Genomic DNA, 14840 nt, shown 5'->3' on the forward strand with positions numbered 1-14840 from the left:
GTGAGGCCTCTCAGTAATTCCCTGGGAAGGATTTCTTGGAACACATCAGAATTCCTGAAACAATTTTGGTCAGGTCCCAGGCTTCAGGATTGATGGGAGGAGCCCTTTGGCCCTTTTCCTGCTGCTAACGGTCCAGCTGAGGATTTCAGAGAACTCGTGGGGCCTTCCATGCGGCTCTTGACTTTCTGAATCAGCCATTAAGAATGGGCTGAACAGGGGTGCCTGGGTGGCTCATTCGATGAAGCTTCTCCCTTTGGCTCAGGTCATGAGCTCAGGGTCCTGGGATCAAGCCCCCTTGTCTGGTTCCCTGCTCAGTGGGGAGTGTGCTTCTCCCTCTCCCTCTGCTCTACCCCCAACCACTCGTGCTCTCCCTTTCTAATAAATAAATAAAATCTTAGGAATAAAAAAAAAGAGGGGGCTGAGCAAAGTGGTGTGACTTAAGGGGCACTGGGTCAAGCCCTAGCCTACAAAAAGCCTCCTTGGGGTGTGTGCCCTTTGGCTCTTAAATACTTCCTAATATCACCAAGTAAAACACAGAGAGCCTTTGCCTGTTTTAAGCTGACATTTTAGCAGTTATGTGACTCCAGAGCCACATTTGCTGTCATTTTTATCCAAAGTCAGCCAAATGACTGCTGTTTTCCTGGCCTGCCGAGTATAACCTAAGATTCCTTTCAAGGACAAGGGCCTTCCTGAATTACAGCAGTCCGAGGTGGTATTGTTTGAGGCCCACTGAGCTAACACATTATCTGGGATTATGACAGTTTGTATAGAACAAGGTCATTGGCAAGTGACACACTGGATGGTCCCTGGGGGAGCAGAGGAGACAGCAAGGGTGGGGGGTGGAGAACAGGAAAGCTTAAAGGAAAATGACAAAAACAAACTTCCTCCATGGCAGATTTGCCCTTGATAGGGTTGGATGTCAGGAAAACTGTCTCGTCCTGCGCCTTCTAGAAACAAACACAAAGTGGCAGGGATCCAGTTACTCTTCTATGTACAGTAAGCCTTGGGTGAAGACCAACCTCATCCTGTTGTGGTGGGGGTGGTGAGAGCGTGTGTGTGTGTGTGTGTGTGTGTGTGTGTGTGTGTGTGAAGTGCTGGCATTTTTTTTTTTTCTCGAGTACCTATTGAATACCTGCCTTTTTCTCTTTCAGAAACACATTTAGGTCCCTTGAATACTTGGAGAAGTAAATATTTTTCTTCCTTTAGAGATCAGATCACTGAGCTTCTGGGATATAAACTACTTGCCTGGGGTCACAAAACCAGCCTGTGACAGATACACGATTAAGAAAAGTCTGTATAAGATTTGAGTCCCACTGGGTACATTCTCCATCAGCTTCTTTGATGGGAGTGGGGGAGGGGTGTGGGACCAACATGGATGCTGTCAGCTGAGGCCCTAGAATCTAGTAGCTAGCTGAAACAGGGGGTGAAAAACACGAAGATATGGGTGAAATCTAAACTTGCTCCTTTTGTGCCCCTGTCCATGTTTCTTAACCTCTTTGAGCTTTAGTTTGCTCATCTAGAGAACAGGATAACAGTAGCCACTCTGAAGGGTTAAGAGTGACTAGAAATGGCTATGGGCAGTTCTGAGAGCAGAGTGTCTACATCAGGACTTAGAGGCTAGACTTCCCGTTTCTTCGAGGTGATTTTTTAAAAATATTTTATTTATTTGAGAGAGAGAGAGAGCACAAGTAGGGTGAGGGGCAGAAGGAGAAGCAGACTCCCCACTGAGCAAGGAGCCTGATGCTGGGCTCAAACTTGGGATTCAGAATCATGACCTGAGGGGAAGGCAGACGCTTAACCAGCTGAGCCACCAAGCCACCCAGCTCACCACCCCCACCCCCCGCAAGGTGATTTTTAAATTTATGTTCTTGACAAACTTTTCCTGCAACAGGCCTTTGTTGGAGCTACCCTGGCAGGTGTCTTGAACTTTCAATTTTAGGGAGCAGTGCTTGGTCTCTTTCCTTGCAGAAATTACCTGGATTGTTTATGAAAATTGATCCAGAGGGAGACTGGGCTTTGCTGAGTTCATCAAGTGTCTTAGGCTGTGTCTATAACTGGGAGCACTCAGGGGATGCCTTCCAGGATAAGTACCTGTTCCTGGATGGCTTTCTATCTGGTTTTATACACAGACTGGCATCTACACTGAAATGAATTGAAATCTAAAAATGGTGTTTCACTGTAGGTTTTCTATTCATCTATTCTTCCTCTACCTCCCCGACCTGCCTCCTGCCATGTCCCAAAACTGTGCTAAGCATTCAAAACACAGTGGGGAACAATATACTTTGGCAGATAGAAATGCAAATAGCCAATTACAGTACAGTGCCACGTGCTATACAATGGAATAGAAAGATTACTACCATAGTAACTACAGGGGGAGCAGCTGGTCCAGACTTGGAAGATCAGGGAAGACTTCCTAAGGGATGGGATAGCTATGCTGAGATGGCCAGCTACTCTTTAGACTGCTTATAATATAGAGTTTAGTTAAAAACAATGCCCCATCTCTTTGACCAAGGAGCTATGTCAGTCCTTAAAAAAAGAAAGAGAACAAAGAATAAGCCAGGTAATGGATCATTCCTGAATCAAGGAGCTGTCACTCTAATTTGCCATGCTTTGGGGATGGCTGTGCTTTCTGGCCTGTAGAATTTACAGCACCTAGTTTAAGATGGAGCAGCTGCATTTCTGAGGCCAATTTGCAGTCAAGTCCCTTGCAGTTAATCTACATAGGGTCTTTGTATGAATTAGAGAAAGGTGGTCTCTCGGAGCATAGCCATGCCATCGGAAGGAGAAAATAATGCCTTCTCCTCTGAATAACCCAGCTTTGCATACAACTCAGATTGGAGAGTGTCTGCCCATTTCAGGCATCACTTGCTCTTGGTCAAATGCAAATCGTGTAGTGCATCAACACCCAATGATCATTCAATCATTGATTATTCAATCAATGTTTACTCATGACCTATTATGCACTTTGGACCTTTTTGATTATGGGTTAAACTGCCGTATAGATAGCTTCTAGTACCCCAAATCCAGAAGGTAAAAATAGTTACCGAGGCCCTGCAGTTAGCTGAAATGATGCAGGGGGATAAGGGGGAAATGCAATCCACCCGAGGTGTGCAGTGAGGGATGTAGGTGGGTGCTACACAAATTATGGCCTGCCGATTGGTGCCTTCCACACACTGTTACTTCTCCCTGCTGAGATAAAACTATACCAGGATCAAATATGCCACTAAGCACAAATATGTAGATCAAATACTTCACTAAGCACACTGTTAGTTCAGCTGAAATATGTTCTTCATAGCAAAGCTTTCCTGAAGAAGGAGCAAGACAATGCGTTGATTTACATTGTGGTGTAATTTCCTTATCTCGTCGTGGACCAATAACAAATAGTTCACAGACTGGCAGTTTTGAGGAGTACCAATCTAGGAAACACTGGCCCATATCTGGACAGGGAGGTGATCTTAGATCCTTTCTGTTTTTATACTATTTACTGTCTTCCTCTTTTCTTTCTTTCTTTCTTTCTTTCTTTCTTTCTTTCTTTCTTTCTTTCTTTCACTGACTTCTCATCTTTGTCTTTATAATTTTTCCTCTCCTCTGTTTCCTTATTTCTAGCTTATTATTTCGTTCCCTTCCATTTTGGTGTTGTGAATTTAATTCAGTTTTTTTTTTTTTTTTTTGTATTTTAAAAAGCAAAATGAGAGGAGCCCAAATACATAAGATAAGAAATGAAAATAGAAAACAATCACAGAATTAAAGGAATTCACAAGACTAGAATAGTAATTTCAATTATTGTATGTCGATACATTAGAAAACTAAGATGAAATTGGGGTGCCTGGGTGGCACAGTGGTTGGGCGTCTGCCTTCGGCTCAGGGCGTGATCCCGGCGTTATGGGATCGAGCCCCACATCAGGCTCCTCCACTATGAGCCTGCTTCTTCCTCTCCCACTCCCCCTGCTTGTGTTCCCTCTCTCGCTGGCTGTCTCGGATTAGTTTCCTTTTTTTTTTTTAAAGATTTTATTTATTTATTCGACAGAGATAGAGACAGCCAGCGAGAGAGGGAACACAAGCAGGGGGAGTGGGAGAGGAAGAAGCAGGCTCATAGTGGAGGAGCCTGATGTGGGGCTCGATCCCATAACGCCGGGATCACGCCCTGAGCCGAAGGCAGACGCCCAACCACTGTGCCACCCAGGCGCCCCACGAAATGGATTATTTTTAAACAAATAAAAATTACTAAAATACTCTAGGTTTACAGAAATTATAAATAAGACAATAGGCATAAAGATTTTGAAAAGTAGTTAAAAAGTGGCCTTTCCCAAATGCCACACTTCCATGGTTTTGCAAATAAATGCTAACAAAAATGTACAAAAAAATTAGTTAATACCAATACTATTATAACTGTTCCAAAGGACCATTTACAGAAAGAAGTAAAACTTCATATTTTTATGAAATTGGAAAAATAATGTTGATATACATATTTGATGCAGCATAAAAAAGAAAGCTGTGGACTCATCTCACTTATTAATATCAGTGCACTTATTAATATGAATTAATGTGTATTAGTGAACAGAACCCAGTAACACATAAAAGAATAATATGCCTCTCTATTGTCATTACAGTTGATTTTATAGTAAGGCTTGTTATCAGGAATTATGACTCCTCTGACTTTATTCTTCTTTTTAAAAAGATTGTTTTAGTTTTTCTAAGTCCTGTGCATTTTCAGGGTGCCTGGGTGGCTCAGACAGTTAAGTGTCTGCCTTCAGCTCAGGTCATGATCCCGGGGTCCTGAGATCGAGTCATCAGGCTTCCTGCTCAGTGGGGAGTTTGCTTCTCTCTCTTCCTCTACCAGCAGCTCCCCCTGCTGTGCTTTCTCTCTCTGTCAAATAAATAAATAAAATCTTAAAAAAAAAAAGACTTTAAGTCCTTTGCATTTTCCTGCAAGTTTTTAGAATCAATTAGTTAATTTCTACAAAAAAAACGACTTGAGATTTTGATAAGATTGCTTTGAATCTATAGATTAATTTGAAGACATCCTAACAATTGGATTTTTCAATCCATGAACATGGTATACTGCTGTATGTATTTAGGCATTTTTAAGTTTCTCTCAGGAATTCAGTTTTGTATTTTTTTTAGTTTTTACACCAAAGACTGTAGAACATACCATATCTTACTGATTTCTAAGTATTTTGTGTTTTTTGATACTATTGTATATGGAATTTTAAAAACTATTTTATTGTCCATTTGTTTGCTGCTATAAGAATATGATTAATTTTTGCCCATGATCTGTGTCTTGCAGCCTTCCTAAATTTTCTTATTAGTTTAAGTAGATTTTTTTCCTTTGGTATGTTCTTTAGGATTTTCTGTGCAGAAAATCATGTTGATTTTAAATAAAGACAATTTTCCTTCTTTCTTCCTATTCTTTCTGCCTTTTCTCTCTGCCTCTTCCCTCCTTCCTTCTTTCTTTCTTTCTTTCTTTCTTTCTTTCTTTCTTTCTTTCTTTCTTTCTTTCTTTCTTTCTTTCTTTCTTTCTACCTTATTGCACTGGCTAGGACCTCTAGTACAATGCCGAATGAAATGGTAAAAATGTTACAGTGTTGACATCCATGTCCTATTCTTTTTTTTTTTTTTTTAAAGATTTCATTTATTTATTTGACAGAGACAGCCAGCAAGAGAGGGAACACAAGCAGGGGGAGTGGGAGAGGAAGAAGCAGGCTCCCAGCCGTGGAGCCTGATGTGGGGCTCGATCCCATAACGCCGGGATCACGCCCTGAGCCGAAGGCAGACGCTTACCGACTGTGCCACCCAGGCGCCCCCCGTGTCCTATTCTTGATCTTAGGAGAGAAGCATTCAATATTTCTCCATTAAATATGATTTTTCAATAGATGTCCTTTATCAGATTGATAAAGTTCCCCTCTATTCCTGGTTTGCTGAGTTTCTTTGAAATCATGAATGGGTAGTGAATATTTTCAACTGCTTTCCATACTTCTATTGAGATTACATGTATATTTATATATTGGCCTAACATGCTGAATGATATTGATTTTAAAATATTAAACTAGTCATAACATTTATAGAATATACCCCACTTGGTAGTGATTTTTATTATTTTTATATGTATATACATGAATGGATTTTTGTTTCTATGTTCATGAGGGATATTCTATAATTTTTATTTTTTGTAATTTCATCTGATTTTGACAAAAGGATTATGCTAGCTCACCTCTGTTTTCTGAAGGGGTTTGTGTGGGATTGATATTTTATCTCCCTTAAATATTTGAAAGATTTTACTAGTGAAAGCATCTAGGGTTGCATTTTTCTTTTTAGGAAAAAAAAATGTATTAAATATTTATTTGAGTATAATTGACACACAATGGTACATGAGTTTCATGGTGTACAAGACAGTGAATGATTCAACAAGTTTATACATTGTTATGTTCACCACAAGTGTAACTACCATCTGTCCTGATACATTGCTATTACAATGTCATTGACATATTCTTTATCCTGTGCCTTTTATTCCCATGACTTATTCATTCCATAACTAGAAGCCTGTAGCTCCCACTCCCCTTAATCCATTTTATTCAACCCATATCTCCCTTCCCTCTGGCAACCATTAGTTTTGTGAATATTTTTAATAACAAATTCAATCTTTATAATATATAGAGGGCTGTTTGGATTTTCTATTTTTTTCATGCGTCTGTTTTAACAAGTTGAGTGTTTCAAGAGTTTTTTCCAATTAAGCTAAATTGTTGGACTTATTGGCATAAAGTTATTAGTATTTTTCCTTTTCCATTCATTGGTATGTGAAATATGTAGTGATATAATTTTTTTCCCTTGTATTGTTAGTTGTGTTTCCTATCTTTGTTTCTTGGTTATTCTTCCTTAAAATTTTTCAATTTTATTAATATTTCAGAGAAGCAAATTTTGGCTTTGCTAATTTTCACTAATATTAGTTTTATAGTTCTGTGGTTTTTACTCTTATCTTTATTAATCCCTTTCTTCAATCTAATTTGGATTTAATTTGCTCTTCTTTTTCTGGCTTCTTTAGGTGGAACATGAGATCATTGATTTTAAATCTTTCTTCTTTTTATGTAAATATATTAACCTAGAAATTTCTCTCTAATCCCTCAGCTGCATTCCACAGATGTTCATGTGTTATCTTTGTATTTTTGTTCCCTTCCAAATATTTTTCTTAATTTCTATTGTGATTTCTTCTTTGACCTATGGATTAATTAGAAACATGTTGTTTAATCTCCAGTTTTTGAACTTGTAAAGATATTTTAATATTGTTGATTTCTAATTTAATTCTGTCTCTGTCAGAAAACTCTGTAAACTTTCAAACTTTTGAAATTTTTAAAGTCTTATTTTATGGCCCAGAATATGGGCTGTTTTATAAAACTTTCTACTTACACTTAAAAAACAGTACATTCTGCAGTTGGTGGATGTAATGCTCAACAAATATTAATTTGTTGATAGAGTTACTAACATCTGTGTTCTTCCTGATTGTTTGTTTAGTTTTTCAGTCAGTTTCTGAGAGGAGTGTTAACATCTCTAGGTTTGCTTATTATTCCATGCTTCCATTCCATTCCATATCAGTTTTTGCTTCATGTATTTTGAAGCTCTATTATTAAATGCACACACGTTTATGATGGCTAAGTTTTTTGGATTCTTGACTCTTTATCATTCTGAATTATCCAGGATTTGAGGAGAGTTTTTATCCTGATTTTATTCTCCTTATAATGGCTCACACTTTTCTGACATGTCCCTTCTCAATTTCCAGTCTCTGGAGTTCCTGAACTCCTCTGCTCTTTGATACTTTATGCAAATGAGACTGGCTTTCCACTTGATTTCTAGTCACAATGCCAAGCCCAGTGGGGAGTTCGCTCAGGGAGAGAGAGGCTAATCACCAAGCTAATAGTACCAAAACTAGGTTTTCTTTATTCCTAACTTAGAATTGTTTTCTGCTTTGTCATGGTGCTAACAGATAAGAGTAAATGACACTAATTTCCTCTGGGACTTGTTTTTAAGTAGACCTCATTAGCCAATCCTGGAAACTTCTTTGATTATTCTGGATGTCAGGAGGGTGGTATTTTCATTGGAGAGAAGAAATAAGGAATGCCAAACAATGTCAACACGCTGGGTAATACATTAGACCTGTTTTTAGTCTTTGCTTTGTAATCTATAGATCTGTATGACCTAGATCACCGATTGACTATAAAAGTCTCCTTTTTTACAGTGAACATTAAAGTATAAACAAAGGAGGATTGGGGAAAGCATCTTAGGGGTCATATTGTCCAGTTCCCCTTCCCTTCTATAACATCTGTTATGGGCAAAACGTAACCTGCTACTTCCTCTGAACTTCTAGTAAGAGAAAAGAACCGGTTCTAAGTGTGGAGAATTTTTATATCCAAATCCACATCTCTGTGGGTCAGTCCAATGATTCAAGGTTGACTTGCAGAAGCTGCACGAAATATCTTGGTTTATTTTCCACATGAAAGCTCTTCAAATATTTGAAGACATTCATCATGTGCCTCTGAATCTTATTTTTCCTGGGCTTAAAACATGCTTAAACATCCCCAATTCTTTTAAATCTTCTTTGCATCAACTTGTCAACTAGAACTGCTAAGTCTTTTTTTTTTTTTTTTTTTAAGTCTATGAGTTGCTCTTAAGTCAAATCTTCTATGTCCTCATATGGTTGATTATTTTGAATCTATATAGATCTGTCTTCTGGAAAATGATAAAATATGAGTAGGAATGTATTTTTGAAAAGTTTAAAGCAGTTCACCCATGCAAATAATTGTGTCTCTCTCATTATCTGAGTCTTCAGTTTTTGCCTAACCCTTTTACCAAGTTAGTTCCACCACCTTAATATGATGGGGTAGATAAAGACTTCTTGCATTTCCTTCCTCCGTTAGCATCTACTCAAGTAGCAAACTTATTGATTGTTATCATCCCCTTATCCTTCGTGTTCCCTCAACCCGTTGTTAACATGGAATGAGTTGGAACTTTTTGAGAGCTACCTGTGTTCTAAGTACATGATCTGCATTACCTCAATCACTGGATAAGGTAGATGTTAATTTGCACATTTTGTGTAAAGAAACCAAGTCAGAGTGGTTAAACCAGTGAGCCAAGGACCCCTAACAAATTATTGGCAGGTTGACTTCCTAAACTCCCAGTTTTCTATTTACACCACCACTTCGTGCTAACTCTTTGTTCTATTTCACACTTATTTTATGTAGTGTTGCAATGTATTTGCTTGTGATCTTTCTTTTCAATAAAATAGTGAGATCCCTGAGGGCAGGGATTATATAGTATGAAGTTTTGTATTTTCCTTAGTACCAAGTAGAGAGCTTTGGTTTCTAATACTACGAATAACACATTCTCTCAAGGCCATTTGACAGATGGCTAGCAACATTTTGTTTAGGTTCATAGTTCTTTTTGTTTTTGTGTTTGTAAGTCAGCACTCATTGAATAGAACATTATCCAAGATTTGAATGTATATGTGTGTGTAAGTTTGTGCAAGTGTTTGCGTATATGTACGAGTGGTTTACAAGAACTTCAGAATAAATGTTTTAAGGAATTTTGATAAAACTGGCTGTACCCAGGACCTGTGCTCCTTATTAAACTCAACTATACAAATGACATTAAATAAAACAAACACAAGAAGTAGAAGAAGGGCAAATTACTCCTAACAAGGATAGTTTCAAACTACTGACTACGACATTATGGCAGTGTTTTGAGAAAACTTGTACTAAACATTATCCACTTTCCCCAAATTGGGTTTATACCTTGTGAACTTAGAACTAAGTAACCATTTTTAATATGTTTTTAAACAACAACTAAAAAATTAAGGCAGAGTTATTTGTCTTGGGCAGGATTTTGGGCAAAGTTTCAACAAATTAGGCTTTGACATTTTGGTAAATGTTAAAGTATCTCATGGCACTTTAATAGGAATTGGGATTTTTCTTGCCCCTATTTTACTGTCCAAAAATTTGGAGACTTGGCAGAAAACCTTGGGAAAACGAAAATTCCACTTCTCTCAATATGGTATTACTCATCCTAATTTAAAGTAAACAATAAAAAGGAAGATTTAAAGATAAGCTATGGCTATAATTTTTTCCATGTAAATAATACTGTTTTTTAAAAAAAATTACCAAGAGTAGGGTAGAAATAATTAATTAAAATTAAATTTTATGAGATGCAGATTAACTTCCAATGTGTTATGTTATTTATTGCTTCAATACACCTGGACCCAGGAATTGTAGTATTTTGAAGAGAACAGAGAAAGGCTTTTGGGATTGTGGTTTCTCCTATATTAAAATACTATCACGTGGTATCTGATAGAAGTGCCCTGATTGAAGTGTATGCCGGAAACACAAATGTGGCCTGTTTCCTTACTTCTTTTCTTTGTCTTGTTCTGGTTGAAACCTATGGTTATAGTGTTGGGGTACAAAATCTTAGAATATTTATTTGAGGTGAGAGAGTGCTTCTGCTGGTATGGTTTTTTTGGGGGGTGTAGTGGTCAGCTGTCTGGGTGACTGGCAGGTTTGTTGATCTCTTGGTTGCAATAGGGTTGAAGTCCACTCCTGTATCTTTTCAAATCCTCTGTATTCATGCCTCCTGTCTACATAACTGCTACTCACATCCCTCTGGATAATCCACCTAATCTTGTTCTTTTTGCCTCTGTAGAGGGAGGGTTCTATATATGCCCTAGGGTCTTTCCTCTAATTCATCAAAATTTATTCACCATTTGCCCAACTTCCTGTGTGTTGTGACAAATGGTTGGTTTACTAATCTGCAGTGAATCAACCCAAGCTAACAGGCTCAATATATATAAAATAAACACATATGTTAATCCCTTAATGTATTGCTTATTCTTGTAGGATAGGCACTCAATGTATTGCCTATTCGGTTAGGAATTTTAAGGAGTTGCCAGTATGTGAGTGTCTTAATCTAAGGAGATATTTTTTTGTGATTAGCGTTTTGTAACTATGGTAAGATGATAGAGGAATATATTTTTGGGGTCTCTAGATACAATTGAGTACCTTCTTTAATTTTTGTGATAGACTCTTAACTTGATTATTTATATGACTATCAAAGCTTACAGACCTCCCTTTTACTGGCCTTGCAACAGAGTCGCACACAAGACTGTCATTAGGTACTAAAAAAAAGTACTTGCCCCCAATTTTTTTTGAATGATTGCTTGAAGGAAATACAATTATTTATTCCTCTGGAGACACTGTATTACTCTGGAATAACACCAGGATCTCAGAGGTTTAAGTGCTTCAGTCATATTGCTTTGAGAGTTCACAGACTTACACTTTGCTACATTCACTGAGATAACTCTTCAGTTAAAAAAGAAATTAAAGCTTATATGATGTGGCCAAAGCATAATCAGAGGAAAATTACCAGCCTCAAATAAAGAATAATATTACATTAATTAAAGATTCAACAAAAAAAATTACCAAGAATGATAAAAAGCAAATAAAACAATAAAAGCAGAAAAGCGAAAAGAAGCAATTCCTTATGATAGGTGTAGAAATAAATAAAAAAAAACGAAACATAATTTTGACTAGTAAAAAAAAAAACTTGTTCTCAAAAAAACTGCAGAGTGGACAAATACATAGATTCTCCATTCTGGAGGGAGAGAAGAAGTCAGAAACACAGCACTTTAATACTGATAATAGAGCTATAACCAAGAAAGATATGTTCTAAGTTGAGAGATCACACAACTCTGTACTAATAAATTTTGTAATTAAATATAGCCCAAATAATTAGTGGACATACTAAAGACATTATTTGCTATTTATCTGAAATTTGCCTCAGATCCTTTGTAAAACAATAATGGAGAATGAATGAATGAATGAATGAATGTATGAATGTATGAAAAAATGGCCTGGGTAGAAGAAAAGTTTTGAGATTTTTTTTTACTCTCTGTGAAAGGACTCAGAATTTCTCCTCGGTAATGGCTTATAATAGAGTTGTGGTCACCAATTTGTAGACTGGACTCATCAATTAATACCAGCCAGTCACCCTTGCTTCCTCTCTCTCTGTGCTTCTTCTTTTCCTCCCTCCCTTTTCTTCCTCTCCTACCTTTTTTCCCTTTTCATCTCTCTCTCTTTTTCTTATAGTTTTTCTTTCATTGATCTCCTCATGAAAAAGAAAACCTTGGACTTGTTTTTAAATTCACACATAAGAGAAAAAAAAGGTTATAAGAAAAGATGAAAGGATTGTGGATTTCTCAACCCAGTGAAATAGAAGCAGAATAGTGATTTCATATTAGCACAAAGCGGCTTTTCAAATTCTTTTTGATTACCAGAGGAAACGTCCCATATATCAACTACTTTGTAGGCAATAGAAGACAATAGTAGGACTTTTGACTTTATGTGAAAAATACTGGAGGAGCACATTACTGTCAAGGAAATTGTGATTGTCTGATGACAATGGTCATTTCATGAAAACCTTTGGAATTTATCCATTTGGAAAATTCATTGTGCAATGTATGCCTTACAAAGAGTCACAGAGAACTTTCTGAAGTTATTTTCCTGAATATTTCAGATCATTCTCTCCATTTGCAGCATCTTCTCAAGAAATTTTCTTTGTCAGTTTGTATTTCAGAGTGAAATATATGGTGCCCTAGGGAATGAATTGCTTCCTGACATTACTAATCCATGCTGGCTTGTTCGTCTGTCCTAGATGACTACATATACTTCATTTTCACGCTTCTCAAAACCTTCCTGTGCTCTCGATTTCCAGGACTGCTGCTGCGTCCCATGTGAAAAGCAGAGGATAAAATGAAGATTTTTCAGTGCAACATGCAATCCTGGCTGTTTCCAGCTCTGCTGGCAATTGCTTATTTTTGCACCATTGTCCAGGGTCAAGGTAACGTAAAACTTTAAGATAATCCTTAGGGTCTGGGATTCAAGCTACATTGGTTCTGATTATTTTTATTTTATTTTATTTTATTTTATTTTATTTTATTTTATTTACCCTACTAGTGTTTCATTGGTTCTACTGTATTTCTAGGCAGGGTCATATGTTGGCTTATACTCAGTTTACTGGCTGTTTATCTTGTTGAAATATGCCGCAACTTTGCTGAGGGTTAAGTCCTCACCAGTGGCTGAGCATAGTAATTTTGTGGTGGTTTGTTAAGCAACTCATTCTTCACATGCTTCTGAAGAGCCTGTGCAGATTTAATTAGGAAAAGTCAAATTTGCATGCTGCAAAGTCTGTTCCATTAATGAGGAGCTATAATGGGTGTGTGTATGTACCCCAGTCACGCCTTATCTCTTAAATAGAGTGTCTACAAAATATTCCTACCACTTCATTCCTGGTCTTTATTATTTTGTTCCTTTCTTTAAGAACTAGCACATAGTGTAAAGGTTACTAAAAGCCTGACAGAGGCCGCTGATATGCCATTGTAAGCATTTCCAATGATTTCTAGCTTTGTTTTCATTGAGCTTCGTTTTTGAAATCTACTCTCTGTATTACTGGAATCTGCATTTTTATTCTCAATTCCCACTCATTTTTATAAAATATGGTAGGATTGGTGAACTACCATTTATGGGCCAAATCTGACCCACTGCTTGTTTTTGTCATTAGAGTTTTATTGGAATGCAGATATTTGTTTACATATGTCTATGCCTGCTTTCACATTGCAAAGTCGAGTAGTTGTGACAGACACTGTCTAGCCCACAGAGCCTGAAATATTTATTATCTGGCCTTTTGCAAAAAGGCGTGCTAACCTCTGAAGTAAGTGCACGACACGTGTAAGTAGGCAAAACTCCATTACTAGGTAAACACGATAAGCTTGCAGGCACAGAAATGTTGGTGCTGAAATAGTCATTCATCCATTTAGCAAGGAAATGTATGTACATGTGATAAAGAAAGTTATTGTAGGAGTATTCACGTCTGAGGCTTGGAATTTACGGTTATAGAAAAGTCAAATGTTAAGAACCACCACACCCTGCTTCCTTAAAGTGAGGCATGCTTGTTTGGAAAGGCATGGAACTTGACCCTTTGCATGTTCAAATAGTGTTAAAGCCATATTTCCAACTGCTTCATGCAACACACAGGAAACAGTTGGACAGACAAATTCTGCTTCCCCTGTTTACATTAATACAAGAAAGCTTTTGGAAGTGAGACTAGAAATCCCAGATAACTTACTATCTAAACTGTGGGATACAAGACACATATCCTTTGGAACAAAGGGCAGGCAAGTCACGAAGCCCTTCAGAGCTGCCTTCTTAGTGTAACTTAATTCAGAAATGGCTATTTGTAGAGTAACTGATCATACAGAGAGCGCTTCTGGGATACTTTTGGGGATGCCATTGACCAAATTCCATTTTAAATGAATATTTATGGGGCACGCCCTGTGTGTCAGGTTCACAATACAAAATGAGTCAAATTTCACTGTTTGTCTTCGAGCAGCTTAGGAGACAGACGTGTAGGCTGATAAATCACCATACAAGTTTTGGCGGGCTGGGGGGTGTAGTGAAAGACAAAGACAGAAAGGCATACTGAAGCCAGGCTGTGGAGGATTTTAAACAGCTCTGTTTCTTAAAGAGACTCTGAGAGCAATATTGCTGATACTCGTATTTGGGACCAAAGGGGCTTGGGGAACAGGAGTAAGTAAAGTAAGAGAGACCATCAGAAGACTATACTGGCTTCTCTGTAAAATAGCTGTTGTGGGCCTGAGCAGGTAGGAGAATAGAGAGAAGGGAATGAATCCAAGAAACATTTCAGAGGTAGAAGGGATAGATGTTGTTTTCTGATTAGATGTGGAGGGAGTTGTGAAAGGGAAATGTCGAAGATGACTCGAAGGCTTTTTGCTTGAGAACTGAGTAGAT

At 37.6% G+C, this 14840-nt stretch overlaps 1 protein-coding gene across 3 annotated transcripts in view; it reads left to right on the forward strand.

The window, feature by feature from the left end:
* Positions 1-14840, forward strand: part of COL14A1 (collagen type XIV alpha 1 chain) — a 207997-nt gene that overhangs the window by 2364 nt on the left and 190793 nt on the right. For all 3 annotated transcript variants that reach the window (XM_040625803.1, XM_008689298.2, XM_040625802.1), the window contains exon 2: positions 12748-12873. In XM_040625803.1, the coding sequence (XP_040481737.1) occupies positions 12786-12873 (88 nt within the window). In that variant the 5' untranslated portion in view covers positions 12748-12785. The remainder of the gene's footprint in view (positions 1-12747; positions 12874-14840) is intronic.

This window comes from Ursus maritimus, unplaced genomic scaffold, assembly GCF_017311325.1.
Source record: "Ursus maritimus isolate PB19 unplaced genomic scaffold, ASM1731132v1 scaffold_9, whole genome shotgun sequence".
Classification (NCBI taxonomy): Eukaryota; Metazoa; Chordata; class Mammalia; order Carnivora; family Ursidae; genus Ursus; species Ursus maritimus.